Below are 19359 nucleotides of genomic sequence, written 5' to 3' on the forward strand. Positions count from 1 at the left end.
TCGACATAGACGGAGCACGGCCAGGGCAGCATAAATACATCTCGCAACTCATTACAGCAAGCATACAAGTGACACTCGGATGGTGCAGAGACGAAGATAGTACTTCTGTGCGCGCCTGCATGCGCACCAGGACAATGCCGGGGTAAAGAGGTTGCATTCGTACGAGGGCAGAAATACCGTCGATGTTCCCTCGCAAGCGCTAGGCCTCAGTAGCGCCGCGTTCGTCTGTGTATGGCTGTGCGAGGCTAGGCATCAGGGCCGGCGTGATGGTGGAGATGGTGCTAACAGTAGCGTCGCTTGCGGCAGAGCTTGAGTTGGACGCACTTGAGGACGAAACGACGTGGGAGATGACGTTAATCTCTGGGCCCTTGAGGACGAGGGACTGACCCAGCTGGGACGGAGTCCCTCGGTTGGGAGCGAAGAAGTTGGGGCGCAGCGGTACGATAGCCGGATCGGGCTCGTGTGAGCCTTACTAGACGATGGAAGTGGAGGAGACGGGTGTGGTATAGAGCTCTCGTACGGCTTCTTCGATGGCAAAGGCGGCGACGGAGGGAGGAAGTAGACAGGGAGTGTTGCCGCGGCTGACGCTCTAGCTGTTCCAAACGAGGTCGTCACAGAAAGCCAAGGACTTGTCGGCGCGGAGTCAATTTGAATCGCTGCATGTGTTCACTTGGAAGCGCACCGCGGGCGCGCTTCGCTCTCGTAGTTGGAGTAAAGCCAGGTTATATTCCTGCTACGAGATGTGCGGCCAGCCGCGCACTACAAGGACAGGCAGCTGGAGTAGTGACTAACCTCTTCTTGCCCGGCCTCATCTTCATACTTGTCGCTTTCACGTTTATCGTCTTCTCGATACATCTCCAATAACTGGCCAACCTCGTTTGCACCATAGCCGGTAAAGCGTCCGTCGCACCGATGACGACGTACGTGGACTTACAGACCGTATGCGCTCCGGTACACGGTCACTTCGCGGGGAGACTACGAGTTAGACAGCGTGGAGAGGTACCGGACGCAGTGGTGATCGTTGTGTTCCGGCGCCCACAAGGCATGGGATATCGTCAGCCCGGTGAACCTGTCGTAAGACGCAACAAGCTCTGAGCGACAGTCAGCATCGCAATTGGCGCGGTCTGGTTGAGCGTACATACCCTATCTCCAAAGAATCCTGTCTGGCCGCCGCCTTCGGTGTCGCCCGATGCCGCATGTGGAGTGTTCTTGAGCGAGGAAAGCGAGAGGCCCATGCCGCAACGCATGATGGGGGCATATGCGGCACGTCGGTGTCCTGCAGCGCAGCAATGGAGGGTATGGTCTCGGGTGCGCACGCGGAATGTGGCAAAGATAGAAACTTGGACCCACCCGAGGATTTGCTCGAGGATTTTGTAGCGGTTGCTGGACAGGAGGGCTGCGATCGTCGCGTCTCATGCGTCTGTGGGGCTAGCAATCTTGTGGTCTAGCGGGGCGAGCCCTATCGAGTGCTAGGCTTGCGCGAGGGTTGTTGAGATAGACTCTCTTTTGTGCTGGCAGGGTACGGGCGTGAGTGTCGGAGGGGGAATCAGAGAGAGGTCCGAGAGCATGCGGATTCTGGGGGAGCAGGTCGTGTGAATAGGCCAGCTTGGAGAGTGCATCAGGGATTAGAGGCGTGAGATCTTGAAAGCCCAAGGGAGGATTCTAGGAGGCGGGACCTCGATAGGCGTGTGGTGCCGTTTGGCAAAACACTAGGCCTGTATGCCGCAGTCAATATGTGCAACAGTAGATGGGCACGACACACGTACCTAATCGCAGCGGCAAGTAGCAAAAGACCCCACAGCTGGGCGACACCGTCCCTGCTCTTAGGGTATCCGTTGCATGCTGGAAACGCAGTTACGCGAAAGCTCTTTGGCTCGTGCTTGGCGTCTCGTCTGTGTGATACAGAATCAAGACTGCCCACGCTGGCATGGCGGCAGCAGGCCAGGGTGGTAGGGTGGTCACGATGGCCACGAGGACGAAGGTGGGGAGAGAGCGCAAAGACAATGGGAAGACAGGCCCAGGTCTAGACTTCCGGCCATCGCCGCAGCCCGCCGATGATGGCGGCTTTGATGGACTGATCGCGCGTGCCAAGTTCGGCGTGCCCTCACTGTGACGGCCGCACAGTGCGTGCGCTAGCTGCAGCTAGTCCTCGCTCCATCTCGTGCCTCGGGTGCGCACCTCCTGCTAGCAAGTGGTCATTGGCTCTCTCGAAGCCTCTTACGATCGCCGCTCGTCGGACGCCGAAATATCAGGCCATGAAACCGCACAACTACTGCGTCCAAACTCGACATGCTACTCAACGAGTATCGCGTGTGCGCTGACGGACCCAAGCGTACGCTTGACTCCGAATTTTAGGCCATTAGTACTAGTGGAAATCGGGATACGGAAGGTGAGTACGCGCTCGCAGTGCCATCCAGCGTACGTGCTGACGCTCCGCGAACGCAGATACTCCTCCTCCCATCCTAATCTTGGTTTTTCACACTGCTTCTCGTGGTTGGTCCTCCTGTGCTACCAGGGCGACAAGCGCATCTGCCGAAACTATCGGCTAGGCCTGAACAACAGAATGTGAGTATTCACTTCACTCCAGTAGTCAAAGTGCATACTGACCTCATGCGAAAGTGGCACTCCTCTGCTCCGGGAACATCCAGATTTGTTGCCGTACATATTAGCTTATTTTCTGGTGAATAATTTTGTTACATCGCCAAATCAAGGTGCTTATGGGGCATCCCACAGCTGTCCTCAGTCGACAGACGTGCGTTGTGCCGTCTCGCCAAGTCTGCAGGCTGGAATGTTAGTACCATTCTCATCGACGCGTGCGCGATCAGAAAACCGATTTTTGCTATTCAGATTACCGCCATCTCTGTCGCAGGGCGTACTCACTAATGTCAAGACGAGCCGTCGAGTGCTGACTGCGCATCAAACCCTCGGTCAGCGGACACACGGGCCTGGGCTGAGAGTCGGGTGCAGCCGCCGTCGGTAGACTGACCAGCTTTCGTCCATTAGACCGCGATGTATGGTATCGGCAAAACCCGTTGTGCTGGACCTCTGAGTTTGGGCGTGGCTGGACACGATCGCCTTCGCTCGCTGTCGACACAGCCAAACGCGAGCCAACTCGGGAGGCTGGGACCTTGGTCGTAGGAAGCCCAGAGACAATATTGTGGGGCACGCGGGACTTACGCCGGCACCGACGATGTGCAGGCTGTGGTCAAGTCAAGGTTCGTCGCGGCGGCTGCCAATAAACCATTCGCTCCGTTGTCGAAACACGATGTATATTATCGGTGAAAATCCCCGTGCCGACCCGCGAGCGACCATTTCGGACAGCTTGTATTTACTATCAAGCCTGAAGGCGCGACTCTCGACACGAGCCGATTCAGGGTGCTTGGGACCTCTGTTGCGGAAAGCTCAATCACTGCGTCAAAATGCTCCGGCTCATTGAGGGCGTCCCGACGTCGGCGCCAACTGTGAGACGAGACAGTATTATATGGAGGGTTCGGAGAGATGGAGCGCGACGTAGAAGTTCGCAGGCCACGAACTATGGAGGCGAGTCCCATCAACCCCACGCGCTGTGTTCGTTCGATGCTAACCGAGGTTGCACAAGATTGCACGCTACCGTACTTCTCAAGATTACCATCATGCTTTATCAAAAAGACGATATTCGAAGTGGTCTGAACCAGCGAGATATACCGACTGCTAACACGGTATGGATTGCATTGTTATCGCATAGAGGAATCTAGTGAAGATTCTGCAACTTGTGGGTGTTCTCTTGAGTACCCGCTGAGGTGACGTCGACTAAGATATACTCAGGACATTCCTTGTTGCCTAGCAGGGGCACTGCAAGAGCTGCTCTCTGTATTGTTACATGCAAACAGTCTCTCGTCCGTTCAATGTGCGGGAGACGATATGAAAGAATGCCGAGCGCAAAGCGAGAAGCTCGATAGCAGACTGTAAGTAATACTATTTACGTATGTCTCAGCGCATGCTAATCCGATGTGATCTAGGCTGCTGCTCTTCAACGCTACGGGCTCAAAGCTGAAAAAAGTTCAAGATAATAAGGGAGAGAACGAGAGGGAAGGAGGCGAAGACAGATACGAGGTTTTTCTGGCCACAATAGTAAGTCTTCTGTCTGCCTATTATGTTGATATCTCGCTGATGATCTGCGCAGTGGAGAATGCATGGAAAATATCTGGACGCGCATGTACGTCATTCAAAAGGCCGAGATCGACCAGTTTCGCATCGCGAAAAGCCTTGGACGCAGAGTTACACCTCGTAGAGCAGTATTGACAGGCACAGCGGGAGATCAAAGGCGGTTGGATGAACGAGTAAGCAGCCTATGCAACACACTCGGAACAAAATGCTCACGACGCCATAGTGCGACATTGTTAGATTTAGAATACTCGCACCGTTCACGACCACGTTCACTCATTAACGACCAACGTTCTGCCGGAGAATGTCATAAATCTGTCTGGAGAAGAGCCTGTCGCAGTCCTCGACTACCTGTCCAACATACAGATCGCAGAAGAGCCCTTGTGAAATTTGGACGATGGCCAAGATGACGTCGAACCCGCGCTCATTACCGATTCTACGCATCTTGCGTCTGCCGGCGAAGGAGACTAGTACCACAGCACGACTAAAGAGCCGCGTCGCAGGATGAGCTGGGTTTCAAGGCGAGAAATCAAAACAATGTGCTCGATAAGGGCCTTGATGACTGGTGGACGGGTGAGCGAAGCGACAGGGCGGGCTTCTACCCGACGACGTACACCGAGATCACCAACGCCTCGTCCTCCCGCGTTCACACCTACCCACTTCCCCCAACGGCTCCCAGCTAACGTCGCGCATGTCACTTGTGCCTCGCACGAAGGATTCACGCCAGTGCTGGAGTGACTTGAGAGCGTCCGGTCGGTGGGCAGCAAGCCTCTACGAGTCTAAGGGCAACAAACACTCTTTTGGGGGACCCTCTCATCACAGCGAGCTGGAGTTTTTTGAACCGCATGTTCTACATCGAGAGCATCGCGAGCGGCGGCGCTGAGTGCAACGGGTACGACCCTCACGAGGCACTCGAGGCCGACGCTCTCGTCAAGTCGCACGAGGAGCAAAGCGTGCATGAGCCGCATGGCTGCCTGAACGTCAGGTACAAGATGCTGGGCGGCGCCTCTAACGCTGCGCTGGCACCTACCCCTCTGTAGTGTGAAACGGCCTCCACCATTGTCACAGTCACTTCTGCGCAGTGATATGCCCGCGGTTCTGTGAAGACCTGGTGCAAGCCCTGGCTTGGCGCCGACGTTGCGGAATATTTCAGACGCGTCCTTTGCGAGCGCTGGGTCTGAAAGTGACAAGCACGGCCTAACGGGTTTGTCGTTTCATTAGTGACGCGTATATGGAATGTTTCCTTACTTCTTTCTGTTCAGCTGTTGGGTCGTGGGGTCGTCTTCGCTGAGATTTTTTCCTGTATATTTACTGCGTCCTATACGCTTGTGTGCCGCCACTATATTCCTGGGATATGCGAATGCGCCTAGATAATAAAGCTTTATTTCTAGGCGCACTACCGTACATCGCGTGAGACACGAGCAATTCGATCGAGAGGGAGCGTTGACGATGATGCATGCAACCAACAATGTGCTGTGAACTGTCAACCCTCAATGATCCGGAGGCAACATACCTGAGATGACCCGAACAGACTCTGCACCGAAGGCTACCACATTACGGCGCACCACTATGTCGCCTTATTCTGGTCCCCGTGTGGATATACAAGTTAAAAGGAATACGGTACCGAGCATAGCCTACATCTCTCGGTAACAAACGCATTCCAGAGCCAGCCGTCGGCAAGGAAGGATGTATATTCTGCGGGGTTGGGACTATCACCCTACAATGTCCCGTGCGGCTCTCACTCCAGCGAAAACAGCTCCCATCGTGGCGTCCGTGACCAAAAACCTTCGACTGGGCGAGAACGTGACGTCCACTGAAGAGTACCCGCCGCCACCACGGCGCAAGAACGTCGACTCTGACACAGCACATGCAAGCGTCCAGCTGGCTCGACTACCTGCTTGGACATCCCAAAGTGTGGTGCCGGGCTTATCGGAAGAGGCAGCCAGGAGACATCCGCCATCCTTGGGAAACGCGGGCGTTGCGGGCGCGCCAGATGTGGGCTCGTAAGGCATCAGGTGGATCGCCTGTCGCATTGACGAGCTGACTAGTTTGATTGTACAGTGGCCATCCTCGTCTTCCCAGCAGGCCGATGGAACGTTCAGAAATGGGGGCGGCTGTCGTCCATGTGAGCAGGTCTGCACCAGGGAGACCTGCGCGCGCTCTCGTCGACAAGCGCCAGTGACGTCGTGATCCCAACGTTTGCGCGTATTTGCCTGAGGCTACTCGCTGGGATCGGTGCGAGATGAGAAGAGGAGCTGGTGGCAATGTTCGAAGCCGACGTGCTGCTTTGAGGCAGAACTCGAGCTGGGGGAGCACGACGGCGAGCACGACTGAACACGCAATAACGAGCTGCTCCAGACCAACGAGCTCTTGCACGCCCCATAGACGATCCCGGAGGGCCTGTCGTGCCCTCGGCCCGGACCACGCCCTCCCGGTTGTCCCTGACGAAGGCCAGCCCTACCCCCGAATGCGTGCCGCTACTACTTTCACGAGAGAAATTTGGAACTTTTTTGTTACAAAAAATATGCGAAAACAGCCTGAAAAAATAAGTAAGAAAATGCCATATTTTTCCTCCCGGTATCCGGCGGCCCGGCGACTCGGCAACCCGGCAGCCGAGCCGATTGTCCGCCAGGCCATTGTCAAAGCGCCCGTGGCTGCGGCACCCGGCGGACAATCGGCTCAGCTGCCGGGTTGCCGAGTCGCCGGGCCGCCGGATACCGGGAGGAAAAATATGGCATTTTCTTACTTATTTTTTCAGGCTGTTTTCGCATATTTTTTGCGACCAAAAAGTTCCAAATTTCTCTCGTGTTTGGCACTGCTACCCTCGGGTTCGCTCCACCTGCCAGCGATGATGGTCGCACTTGCGCTGCGCCAGTTCGTGGCCGCGCCGCGTCGCAGGACGGGTCGAGCTTCAAAGCTGGAGGTCAGGCCGAGTTTCTTATCGGGGACCTCGATGGCTGGTAGACGGGCGAGCCGAACAACGAAATAGATCTCTTCGTGACGACATACATTGACATCATCGACGTTCTTGTCCCCGTCGCTCACCGCCAAACCTCACCTGCGTTTGCGTCCGACACTGGCCGCAAACGGCTCCTGGCCGACGTTTCGCGCATTGCCTGTGCCCTCGCACGATGGTCTATCGTTCATGAGCACTATTTTGATAGGAGCGAACGTCTGGACGAAGCACAAGACGCTGCGAATGGCGCCTTGGGTGCTGCGCTCGCCCCCCCCCCCGACTTCGAAGCACTCGCCGCCGCCGTTGCCTTCTCCACGCCGTTGGACACTCACAGACACTGCATTACCGGTCTTCTGACGAATCGGCCGAGGGGCTCGGCTCGGCGCCGTCGTCGCAGAGCTCGCCGACGAGCGCCTCCTTCGTGAGTGCGAGCACTGGGTCTGAAGTTGGCAGGACAGGCTGTCGATCTCGCCGTTTGATTGAGGACGATTATTGGATGTTTCTGCTCTTCCGTGTTTCCCAGTCCACTCACATGGCTGTCCCGTTCTTGGAGTCGCTTATGCATCTGGGTGTAAAGTGTACATACATGCCGCATTCCTATGTGTGCTTCTAAATGTAATGCGAGACGCAAGCTCAGTCCATAGCGAAATCATCATATTCCCACAGCCAAAAACATGTCCTATCATCCCTCAGCAAGCGGAAGGCAAGCAAGGAGTCATGTCCAAGATGACAACTCGACCACCTTCCGTACCAAAGGCTACAAAATTGCGATGCACCGCAACGGATCCTCGGTAAGTGATATTGAGATTGCGCGCAAGTCGGAAGGCGGCCGGGACCCAGCATAGCCTGCGCCTCTCGGTGGCAGACACATACCACAGCCAGCTATCGGCTAAGCAGAATGCATACTCTGCGTGGTCCGGACTGTCGTCCTGCGAGGCTGAGCGGGGCCGGTGGTGGGGCGAGATGACACCCATGGTGGCGTCCGTGATGAAGGACGTCTCAGTAGACGAGAACGCGATGTTCTCCGCCCAATCCCCTCCGTCATAGCAATCCAGGAATGTCGCTTCTGGTGCGACGTCGATGGATGTTGAGCCGGTCGGACCGCCTGCTTGGATATTCCAAAGAGTAACGGCGAGCTCTGCACTGGAGGCGACCAGGAGACGGCTGCCGTCCTTGGAAAATGCGAGTGTTGTGGGCACGCCGTACGCACGCTCATAAGGCACCAAGCGCGCTGCTTGCGGCGTTGTCAGGCTGACTAGCCCAAGTGTGTGGTCATCCGGTTCATCGCTCCAGCAGCCAAACGCCGCCAGACTGGCATCAGGAGAGACAGAAACGGAGTATATATCGAGGCTTCGGTCTTGGTAGGCGACGCGTGATTCCACGCTGCGCGTCCTCGACTGGCCGACCTCCCAAGCGCGGATGCTGCCATCGTCCGAACACGAGATCACTCGCTTCCCGTCGGGAAAGAACTTTGCCTGGTTTACGTTGTCTTCATGCCCGGTGAATGTCTGCTCACATCGACCGCTCTCCACGTCCCACAAACGGAGAGCCGGCTCGGGCGAGTCGGGTTTGTATTCTGACGAGACTAGCTTCTTTCCGTCGGGAGAGAACGATAGGTACGAGACAAGACTTTGATGACCTTCGAGTACTTGCAACTGAGCGCCGCTCGCAGTATCCCATAGACGAATTGTAGTGTTTCCCGACCCGGTGGCAAGGACCCGTCCGTCAGGTGAGAACGTCACGGAGCGTACATTCGACAAATGTTGAGGCTCGGCGCCAGCACTTCTGTGCATGCCCGACCCATGGCCCCGGGTCAATCTCTCCTTCAGCTTCTTCCTCGCGGACTCGCGCACCCTCTCGGTCGACAACAGAGACAGGTCCCAGATTCGGATGCTATGGTCAGCGCCACAGCTGGCTATCCGCTGGCCATCGGGGGAGTATCTGAGGCTGTACACCTCGTCGGAGTGCCCTTTCAAAGTGCGGAGGGTGGAACCACTCGCCACATCCCACAGGGTGATGGTACGGTCCGCAGAGCCGGATGCAAGTGTGGCGCAATCAGGAGAGAAGTCGAGAGACCACACCCTTGATGTGTGGCCTTGGAGTGTGCGAAAGCAGCGGCCGTCAGCAGTGGAATGTAAAAGAATATCGTTGGGTATGTGTCCTTGTCCCGAAGCAAAGATGGCTTCGTCGGGCGAGATGGCGACGGAAAGTATAGCGGTATGTTCAGGATGGGTGAATTGTGCAATACACGTCCAAGCGCCTGATCTCCAGACCTTGCATGCACCATCCTGGCCGCACGAAACCAGCAGTGATCCAGATTGGGAGAACCTGACACTTTTGACACCAGATGTGTGTGCGGGAGATAGGGTCCTGGACGAGCCGATGTCGTTGTTGAGGTCCCAGATTCGTATTGAGTGGTCTTCCGAGCCGGAGGCGAGAACTGTGACATCTCCGTCCAGGGAGAAGTTTACAGCCGTGACCCAATCAGTGCGACCTGTCAGAGTGTGGAGATGTTGGCCGATAGTGGCATCCCAAATAATGATGGTCTTGTCACGGGAGCCCGAAGCAATATATTTACTATCGGATGAGAATGCCACACATTGGACTGTGTCCTCATGTCCTTCTAGAGTGGTAAGATGGGAGCCTGTGACAGCATCCCACAGCTTGACTGTCTTGTCCATAGATGCCGAGACAATGCGCCGGCCATCAGGTGAGAAACATACAGCAGTTACAGAGACTAAATGACCTTCAATAGTGAGGGTGCATGGATCCCAATACTGCTGGAGTCCACTGAGTGCCTTTGGCCATCCAATCCCTTGCCCAGCTCCGGAGTAATGTTCTTGGAGTTTACTAGATGTAGGACAGAAAGGGACAAGGCCAGAATATGCCTGAAGACAAGAGGTGCTGAGGCCTGAAAATGATTGCTGAATGGCTCGTTGGCAATCATATAGCAATGCAATAATGTCAGAGTGTGGAAGAGGTAAGTCCTGGGTGTAGCAATATGATCAGTGATGGCGTCAATAAGAGCAGAGCCGGTACGTACCAATAACCTTTTGCGCAGTGTCTGCAGTGCTGGGACTGCACCACCTAATTGTCCAAGCAGGCTCAGAACCTCCAGCCAGTTCAGCAAATAGCTCGAGCCGAGCTTGGTAAGCAAATCGAGCAGCTTGTTGTCAACTTCGCCACAGAACACATGGTGTGTCCAGTGAAGAGAGGCATACTGCATGGATGAAGAAATGTGCTCCGCCACAAGCTCCGGAAGCCTGGGCACCTCCGAGTTCAGCATGCTTTGCCCGATGTTGCAGATGTCCGTCCGCAGACCGCCAATCATGATCTCGAGGCACCGCTGGGCAATGAGTCTATGTTGAATTGCTGGGTTGACCAACAGATCAGGGTCGCGGCATCGATTTCTGTCAGTAAGGAAATCTTGGAACGATGGGTGGATGAGGCTGATGGTGGCATTGTCATCGTCTGGAATCAGGACGACTGATTGGAGATGTGTCAGTGTAGTCCGAGTCGTTCCATGCTCGAGGAGCAAGAGCTTGTCAATGGCATTCGGCGATAAGCGATCGCGGATGAGGACAAGTGTGCCGAGGATAATCTTCAACCGCAACTTGAACTTGAGCTCTCGAGTAGTGTCCGGGTGTGCGCTCTTGATAACTTGGAGATACAGGTTGTCCAGCTGATGAGAGGGGGCTGTTGTATCCGCAGACGACATCCCTTGGCCCTCGAGCAGTGATCGAAGACGACCCTTTGGGTCACTGGCACTGGTATCCTCAACATAGCGTATAACCGTGGCGGCATATATGAACAGCCCACTCGAGAGCTCGACTAGTCGCTCCGCCTGTTCTGCCGAAGGCCATGACCTGTCCAAGCCATATCTCTCTCGGACATCTGCCATCCTCTTCTGTATAAAGATGCCAATGTCGCGCTCGGTGGTGGCTGGTGGTACCTCGTGAAGGATGATGTGCTGGGTTGTGTCGAGTAGGCCGGTTGAACGGAAGCCATGGGTGATGTTCCGGACGGGGCGGCTGGTGAGGAATATCTTCAAGGGAGCCAGGTCGGAGATACACTCGGACAGAGCACGGACAATGAGAGACGTTGCGTGATCGTCCTTGCACTCGTCCAATGCGTCAATGACGACCGCGCAGGGTGGGAATGCTGGCAACTCTCGCAGAGGATCGACAATCAGACGCTTGAGTTGATGAGAGACGAGAGTTGTCTGGATGTGAGGTTCCCGCTTCATGGCCTCTGCGGTCTTGTGCTGGAATTCGGGAAAGAACAGACCAAGCTGGTAGGCGATCGTGGGGAATATCATCTGAATATCACTGCATGCTCTATTATCCCTAGAACAGAAGAAGCTCGCGCCGAGATACCCGCGCTCCGAGCACCATTGGGCCACGCTCTGCGCGATGGTCGACTTGCCGCTTCCGGCCACGCCGCTGAGCAAGAACACCCGCGCATCGACTTTCGGCAGCTGCAGCACGACCTCGGGAATTCGTAGTTCAGCCTGGTCTGGAAGGAACCATTGGTAGACGGTGTTCAGAGTCTCTGATCGTGTTTGGCCTTCGCAAACCGAGCGTTGGCTAGGGTAGTCGAAGCGGGCGGCATCAACGTATGGAGGGGTAGGACCAGCTGTCGGATAGGGTCATGCTATGCTGTTGAACAAGAAGTGTTGCGGGATGCTTACAGCTGCCAGCCAGCAATTGACTGCCTAGCCCTTGGACTTCATCTATCACATTATCAAACCGCTGGTCCATCCTGTCGAAACCTTTGTCCAGCTTCACGGACAGTTGCTGAGATAGGCTTGGTAAACATCCAACATACATCAGACATGACATAGTGTGGAGTCGCGTACGCCAACAGCAAGCTCGAGACTAATAGTTCCTCCGATCTGCACGAGTTAGGTAGGGAGTAAACTTGAGATCTCTGCTATCGCATACCAGACTTACCACGAAGTCGTTTATGGCCCAAGATATCTGTCGGATATACTCGTCGATAGCTCCAGCGTGCGAGTCCGAGCCGAGCAATCGGGTCAACCTAGACCGAGAGGCCAGCGCGCGGATCTTCTCCGTCGTTTCCGTCAGCTGTCTACGTGAGACTGAGTATATCATTTAGCAATAGAGCGGATCAGGCCTTACTTCTCTAGGGTGTCGATGCGCTGCCGCAGATCCTCTGAACATCCTTTGTCATCTTTGAAGGCAGGATGTTGCAGAGTGGTGGATAGCTGTTTAGTATACTTCTCGAGCAGCTTGATCTGCTCGGCGTTCGCTCCCATTTTCTGCAGCAAAATGAATTCAACGGCAGCGCGCGGCAACATCAATCAATCCACTCACCTTCACGACATTCACGATACCAGCCACTCCTCCGACCGCGGACTGAAGCGGCGGAAATGCTGCCGTCGCGTCCTTGGCGATGTTGAGGGAAAGCACCACGCCGTCGACAAGTGTCTGGAGGTTCTCATTGCCCTTTGATCCTTTACCGCTGGCGTTCGAGTTCATTCTGCGTCTGCTGGGGAATGCGTCGTTGTCGTCTGAGGCTGAGTACACACGAGAACCTGTGCGAACCATTCTACGTGTGCGTACATGTCCGCATGGGGAGATGAGCGTGAGCCAAACCTTGTTCTGCCCACCGGCAATCTCCCTGGCGTGGAATCAGCCGATGTCCACCTTCGACCTAATTACCTGACGGACCAATGCTAAACATGACAGACTCACGAAGAAACCGCAAAAAATATGTTACAAGTCAATCGCACATGCTTAGCAACAGTACCAACGTCGATAAGACTTGGCAGACAGCATCGATATATGTGTGCCTTCATAAAGCGTGTCACGACAGCACAATGAGCGAGGAAATGCGTCTATATTAAGGTGCAGCAACATATCGTATCGTTCAGGCACGGTATAGCTGCCCGAGAGCGGGCGTCGTGGTGGGCGCAGCAGCGGAACAGGTGTTGATGGGGTTGCTGGAAATCGTGGCGCTGGTCGCAGCGGGGCTCAGTCTGGGGGGAGGGTGACCAGCGATGAGGACAACCACACGCTCGATAATGAGCTGTTCCGGACCGACGAGCTCGTGCGCGCTTCGCCAGATGGGTGCGTGGGCGGCTTCGACGTGGCATGGCGTTTACTCGACGCAGAAAATGGCGGAGACGGAGATGTGGACGATGTCGATGAGGAGTCGCCGCCGGCGCGGCAGCTGCCCGACACGGTATCGTTGGTTGAACCAAAGCAGCTCGTCAATGGCCTGCCGTACGAAGAGTGTGAGTATACGAAAGTCGGGAAGAGCAAATGCGCACATTATCGACGTAAGACAGGAAACTTTGCTCCAGCGATAGCCAGTAAGCCGCTTGGCACACGCCTGCTCATGGCAGCGCGCGATGTGATCTGGTGCACGCTTTGTCAGGCTGCCACTTCGTAGAGCGGCTGTGACATCGGCGGCGCGTACAGGTAACGGACGCAGTCTGCGCTGATGTGTTCGTCCAAAGGTATGAAGTGTTGACAATTCAGTGTCTAGGCCTATCGCAACGCGCAGCAGATTCTGAGAGAATCTAAGTATTGGATTATGTGCAACCAGCTTAGTTGAAGCGTACCTGTTCGTCTTTTACGAGCCTCGTCCGGTCGCCGCCCTGCTCCATGTACTCAGGGGCCACGATGGCCAGCATTGCCGAAACTTCGCGCAGCTTCTGCCCGATCGCATGCACTCTGTCGCGGTAGCCTTTAATGTTGCCTGGTGCGGGATGCGGTACGCTCGGGTGTAATAAAGGCGCGAAGTCCTGGACCGGGACCACAAACCGCGCAGTCGGGGGTCACGGATACGGACGATGGCAGGAGCAGGATGTGGCAAATAGAATTCAAGCACTGCTCTACAAGTCGCTTGACGGCCCTGTAGCAGTTACTGGCCAGAAGGATCGCGACGTCTAAGGCGTCTGCAAAGTCGGTAGCCTTACGTTAGATAAGGATGGGCTCGGTCGGATACAGAGCCCGTGCGAATGCTTACCGGAGAGGGCTCCCTTCTTGGATGAGCTGCACGTCTGCGAGGCATTGCCGAGGGAATTAATGAGATGTTTCAAAGCAGAGAAGTCTCAGACGGTGAGCGAGGTTATTCAAGAGAGCCAGTGTCGCAGAAAGCCTGGCAAGAGCTGAGCGCTGAGAACTGGTTGGTATGCATGGTTTCTACACGGGGTGCAGCGTTGGGTTGGCAAGCGACCCAGAATGCGAAAATCTGGCAGCGATTATAGTTAGAAAAGCAGGTAGTGCGGGAGACGCGAGTACTCACCTTATTGGATAGACCAACGAAGTCATTCTCCACGGCGGCGGCGTCAGACACGTTTTTGGGAGTGGCATGGCAGACTCGAGAGCAAGCCACGGTTGAAATTGAAACGTTGACCTGGAGGGTCGCCGTCGACGCGGCTGGTATGGCGGCGGTGGGGAGCGTCATGATGACTACGCGCATACGGCGGTTACAAGGACAAGGAGCGACTTCTTGAGCCGCAATTCTCGCTCTGTGTTTGCTTGTGGAATTGTGGTGGAACACGACGAGGCGGCAGGATGGCATGACGGGGACGTCGACGTCGAACGTGAATATTTTAATGTGACCCCCAGGGCCCGGATGTGATGGCAGCTGTGATCGCATTGATGGGACGCGCCCTCCCCGCCCTCGCGCGCGCTCATGCGCCGGCTTGCAAGCAGCCCTCGCTCCATCTCGCGCCTCACTCACCTTTTGGCGACCGCCATTACCTCACTACCACAGCGTCCGATGCACGCATACCGCTCGCTGAACGCCCAAGTCCCAGACCAAGAAACTCCGTGCTACGTCCGGGCTCAACAATGTCGTTCGACGAGTATCGCCTGCGCCCGAACGAGCCTCAACATACACTTGATTCTTGATTCCAGGTGTTAAGGTGTAATGTTGGCAGAAGCCGGATCACAGAAGGTGAGTATGTGCCTGCAGTGCCATCCGGCGTGCGTGCTGACGTCCTGCCACCGCAGACATCTTCCCTCTCGTCCTAATCTCGGGGCCTCTCGCCGCGCCTTGCTTCGTATTGCCAGTACGACGATCACGTCTACCGCATTTGCGAGCCAAAGCTGAACAGACAAGCGTCAGTATCCATTCCGCAATAAAGTCCAAAGTGCCCAATGATCTCACGCAAATGCAGATACTTCTTCTTCTCCGCGAGCGTCCGGATCCTGCTGCATGCAGCACTCTCTCTTGCCCGTTTTCTCTCGTTGGTCTGGATTGCCGAAATAAGGTGCTTATCAGGCATCGCATAGCTGCTCTCAGCCTGCGGACAAGTCCTTGCTGTCTCGGCGAGTATGCGACAGGAACGTCAGTATCAGCATTACCGATGCCACTTAGCTGACGTTTACTGATATATCTAGGCCTCCGCCATCTCGACTGCTCAGGGTACGCACAAGAGGTCGAGACAACCCGCTGCGTACTGGCCGTGCGTCAAGCTCCTGGTCATCAGAATGGCCAGCCCCTACTGTACGGTGCCGACAAATCCCACCGCATCGAACTCATGTCCGGAAGCGGCTCCATATGATCACTACTACTCCCTGCCGGCGTGGCCTCACGCGGGCTGAGCTGGAGACTAGGTCCTTAGTCTCAAGGAGCCGAGCAACAAGACCGCAGGGCGCACGGAATCTGCGCTCACACCGACAATGTGAGGGTTGCAGTCCACAGACATCAAGTCGAGGTTCGGCGCAACAGCAGTCGGTGAACCGTTCGCTCTCTCGTCGAAGCACGACATGTGATGTCTATGAAAATCTCCCGGCGCTGACTCCCGAGCGACCGTATCTCAGGCTAACGATCTACGCTTACTACCAATCCCGCCGACGTGACTACCAATGCGGGCCGAACCAGAATACCTGATATCCTATCCCTGGGAAGCTCAAGTACGACGTCGAGTCGTTTCAGCCGGTCCTGACGCTGATTTCAGCTGCTGTGGAACATGAGATGTCAGTACCGTCGCCGTCCGTCGCTTCACGGCCAGCTGACTGACATGGACTACCCATACTGCCAGGCTCTCGGTCGCGAACCATTCGAATATGGTGTTGATAAGACGTGCTACACGCTGGACCCGCGGTTGGCGGACACGGCGGCGTTCGGTACAACAACCTCCTGCCGTTCGCGAGGACATGTCGTATGGCGTCAGCAAAAGCTTCGCCTGCACTTGCAAGCTCGGAGGCGACCGTGTGCGAGATGGTTTTGTTCGTTGCCGGGCCCGCCCAGTAGGCCAAGCGCGAACTGGCGGGCGGCCACACGTGTGGGAGGCAAGACGGTACTGCACGACGAGCTCAGAGAGTTAGGGCATAGCATAGAATATCGCAGTCGAGTGATGTGAAGGTGAGTCTCATCGACATCGCGTGCCGTGTTCATCTGCTAATCGAGCTTGAACTCAGCTACACGTTGCTGTACCTCTCAAGGTTGCCGCCATACGTTCCCAAACACAACAGCCAGCGAGGCAGCCCAGACCGGCGAAGCCAACCGCTCATTGGTACGCTTGAGGTCGGATTGTTGAAGTACTATGGATAGTTTGCGGGTTATTCTGCAATTGGTGAGTGTTCTCTCCAGCGTCCGCAGAGATCGTATTAACTAAGATTATATATTCAGGAATCTCTTGTCAGCCTGAGCAGAGCCCACTATCAAACGATGGCACTCCAAGATCGTCCCCTGAGCTATTGCAGGACGCCTATATTCTATTTGTCTAATGTGCGGAAGGTGGCATGAGAGAACATCGTGCGTAACACCAGAGGCCCAGCAGCAGATGGTGAGCGCAAGCGCAATTATTTACCTAGGGTTCAGTGTGTATCAACACAAAATGCTTTAGATTAGCGATCGATACTGCGGGCTCGAGGTTCGAAGGCTCGATTTGCTTGGGGAGGAGAGAGAGAAGAGAAAGGCCGAAGATGGGCACGAGATCTAAAGCTACGATGGTACGTTTGTCTGCTGTGTGCTAGTTTTTGCATCTCTTTGACGACCTGTATAGCTACGAATGTGCGGAAGATGTCTCGGCACCCATATGCGCTGCTCAAGAGGCCAAGAATGGCCAAGTTCGCGATCTCGTAGAATGCCAGGAAATGGAGTTGCACCTTACGCAGTGGCACCCTCAAATGCGAAGAGAGGCCAAGGGCGGCTGAACACACGAGTAAGTCACCCGCGCGACAGGCCCAAGGTAAAGCGCTAATGGTACCCTAGTGCGACATCGGCATCTGTGGGACACTCGAATCGTCGTCAGACATATGCGCCTACCGGCAATTGACATTCTATCGAACCAGAAGTTTGACTCGAAGAGAGTTTGTCGCAGATATCGACTGTTCCCCCGGAGCAAAGGAGGTCACTACAAAGTCTCCACCTGCGAAGCCCGGACGAATGTCGCAAATTTCCCAGGAGCCTCGCGAGGCAAGCGCCTCAAGATTGCATCAAGATCAGCATCGCGAGGGTCTCACGGTGAGATCGTGGGATCCTGATAGGTTCGTGAGGTGAGATCGAGCGTCGAGATGTGCTCGAGATTAAGTGCTCTGTTATCTAGACGCCGTCGTGACCCAGCGTGCGCCGTGGGTCAACGTGCATACCGTGTTCTCTCTCTATTCTGCGTCCCAGCACTTTCCCCCTCCCACAGAATCATCAATATATTTTGTATCGTGTATCTATACATCATTTTAAGCAATCCCCAACTCCCAAATCAGACTGTGAGACACATTGCTAGTGTATGCAACTTTGGTACATGGAGTAACATCCTTTGTGTGCCCTCGCAGACTTCATTCTCCTATAGGACCTGTACAACAACCAGATGGCGGGCAAGCCTTCCTGTCGCAGGACAATGGTGGAACACAAGATCTGGAACGTCAGTGCACAAATCTGCGGGCGTATGGAGACTTCCGTAAGCTGTCGAAATGCATGATTGATAGATTGAATAAGGAGAAAGGACAGTGAGTCATCTTACTGTGCCACCATTGGGAAGCGCGTTTAAAGTCGACTACAATGACTAGGAGCATTGAAGAACTTCAGGCTCCTGGATTCTGCCACAACCATTTGACATACATCATCCAGCAGCACGCTCTCGAATGCAAGCATAAAAGGGAGGCGAACCAGAACCGCAACCGCACGCTCTACCGTATGCAGTTCACCTTCAGCATTGACCAGCCTACTGCCCCTGCAACCTCGATGCCGTGCCAGAAGCCTGACCTCAAGCCTTCTGCCTGAGTTCAAGGATAACAAGCGAGGACACCTAATTACCCGTGCATTCAGCATTGACAATGAAAACAGTATGAAGGATCAGCAGTTCACTCAGCACGAGGAGCTCACTGTGTCCCTGCCAATGAACGAGGTGCAATGCTTCTGGATGTACCTGCTCCTCACGCAGCTCGACACCGGAACCCACAGGTACACACCTGCCCTCCACATCCCACATCAGTGTTCTCACCAAGAAATACATGCAACCTGACAACAGAATCACCCGCGCGCACCGCATCGGGCAGACGCAGGCAGTGAAGGTGTCCTGGCTGATCTGCCAGGGCAGCATCAAGGACCAGATGTTGGACCACATCTAGCGCAAGCTTTTCCTCTCTCTCAAGGCCATGAACGTGCGTACCACCACGGTGTTGTAAAGAAAAGGTTAGGATAAGAAAAGTAAGTAAAAATAAAATGAGGTTTGGTATAAAGAAGATTCTAGAAGAATCCTAGAAGGCTACTTCTTGATAAAAGAGAATGAAGTTTGGTCTGTTCTAGACTAAAAGCAAGAAGGGTATAGTATGGAATACTTAGATTTGGTTTTCCCAATCTTTTCTTTCCAGAGTTCACTGGGTTAGCCTTTCAACCAAGCTATCCTGGTGTTCGTGGGGGACTAATTCAAAGACCACCTACTAATCTTGCTTGAGTACTCTAAAGCCTCACTTGCCTGTTTACAAGGGACTTTTAAGGAATCCTAGAAGATGGGCTGTAAGAAGGTTTGGTTAGTAGCTTAAGGACTAGCTACTTGGGTTAGTAGAATAGGGTTTTTAGATAATTAAGATAAGAGGGTAACAAAGACAAGTTAATGTCTTGGTTAATTTAGTAAGCTTTGGTTAGTAAGGACAATTCAATGTCCTTGGAGGATTTGTATAACTTGAAGCAGTCTGAAGCTTCCAATTAAGAGTTGAAGATCAAGAATAGAAATAATCTCTTTACTGCTAGTCTAATTACTGTAAGCTCTACAGGAGACGTACCACAGTCTCAAATAATGACGCCACTAGCTCTTGCAGTCTAGGGTTAGTCAAATA

The 19359-nt window shown here is 54.6% G+C and overlaps 6 protein-coding genes across 6 annotated transcripts; 3 read left to right on the forward strand and 3 right to left on the reverse strand.

Annotated features, from left to right (window-relative positions):
- The first annotated feature begins 3494 nt into the window (after window positions 1-3494).
- Window positions 3495-5527, forward strand: PHACADRAFT_211982 (uncharacterized protein). Its single transcript, XM_007399037.1, has 6 exons — window positions 3495-3540; window positions 3599-3751; window positions 3805-3944; window positions 3999-4110; window positions 4163-4195; window positions 4647-5527. Exons 3-6 carry the CDS (start codon window positions 3901-3903, stop codon window positions 4824-4826), a joined length of 369 nt encoding a protein of 122 aa, XP_007399099.1. The 5' UTR covers window positions 3495-3540; window positions 3599-3751; window positions 3805-3900; the 3' UTR covers window positions 4827-5527.
- A 338-nt stretch (window positions 5528-5865) lies between these two features.
- On the forward strand, window positions 5866-6325 carry PHACADRAFT_198816 (uncharacterized protein; the record flags this gene model as incomplete). The annotated part of the gene is made up of 2 exons (XM_007399038.1): window positions 5866-6146; window positions 6205-6325. 2 exons carry the CDS (start codon window positions 5866-5868, stop codon window positions 6323-6325), a joined length of 402 nt encoding a protein of 133 aa, XP_007399100.1.
- A 2651-nt stretch (window positions 6326-8976) lies between these two features.
- Window positions 8977-9780, reverse strand: PHACADRAFT_101230 (uncharacterized protein; the record flags this gene model as incomplete). The annotated part of the gene is made up of 1 exon (XM_007399039.1): window positions 8977-9780. A coding segment is annotated over one exon (804 nt), but the record flags the coding sequence as incomplete, so codon positions are not given.
- Window positions 9781-11084: 1304 nt separating this feature from the next.
- PHACADRAFT_60666 (uncharacterized protein) lies at window positions 11085-11573 on the reverse strand (the record flags this gene model as incomplete). Its single annotated transcript, XM_007399040.1, has 1 exon — window positions 11085-11573. A coding segment is annotated over one exon (489 nt), but the record flags the coding sequence as incomplete, so codon positions are not given.
- A 335-nt stretch (window positions 11574-11908) lies between these two features.
- PHACADRAFT_261388 (uncharacterized protein) lies at window positions 11909-12553 on the reverse strand. Its single transcript, XM_007399041.1, has 4 exons — window positions 12436-12553; window positions 12241-12380; window positions 12052-12190; window positions 11909-11993 (listed from the first exon to the last, which is right to left on the reverse strand). Exons 2-4 carry the CDS (start codon window positions 12375-12377, stop codon window positions 11928-11930), a joined length of 342 nt encoding a protein of 113 aa, XP_007399103.1. The 5' UTR covers window positions 12378-12380; window positions 12436-12553; the 3' UTR covers window positions 11909-11927.
- A 5529-nt stretch (window positions 12554-18082) lies between these two features.
- Window positions 18083-18651, forward strand: PHACADRAFT_198820 (uncharacterized protein; the record flags this gene model as incomplete). Its single annotated transcript, XM_007399042.1, has 3 exons — window positions 18083-18270; window positions 18368-18484; window positions 18552-18651. The coding sequence occupies 3 exons, from the start codon at window positions 18083-18085 to the stop codon at window positions 18649-18651; spliced, it is 405 nt and encodes a 134-aa protein (XP_007399104.1).
- Window positions 18652-19359: the final 708 nt, after the last annotated feature.

This window comes from Phanerochaete carnosa, assembly GCF_000300595.1.
Source record: "Phanerochaete carnosa HHB-10118-sp unplaced genomic scaffold PHACAscaffold_8, whole genome shotgun sequence".
In the NCBI taxonomy this organism is placed as follows: Eukaryota; Fungi; Basidiomycota; class Agaricomycetes; order Polyporales; family Phanerochaetaceae; genus Phanerochaete; species Phanerochaete carnosa.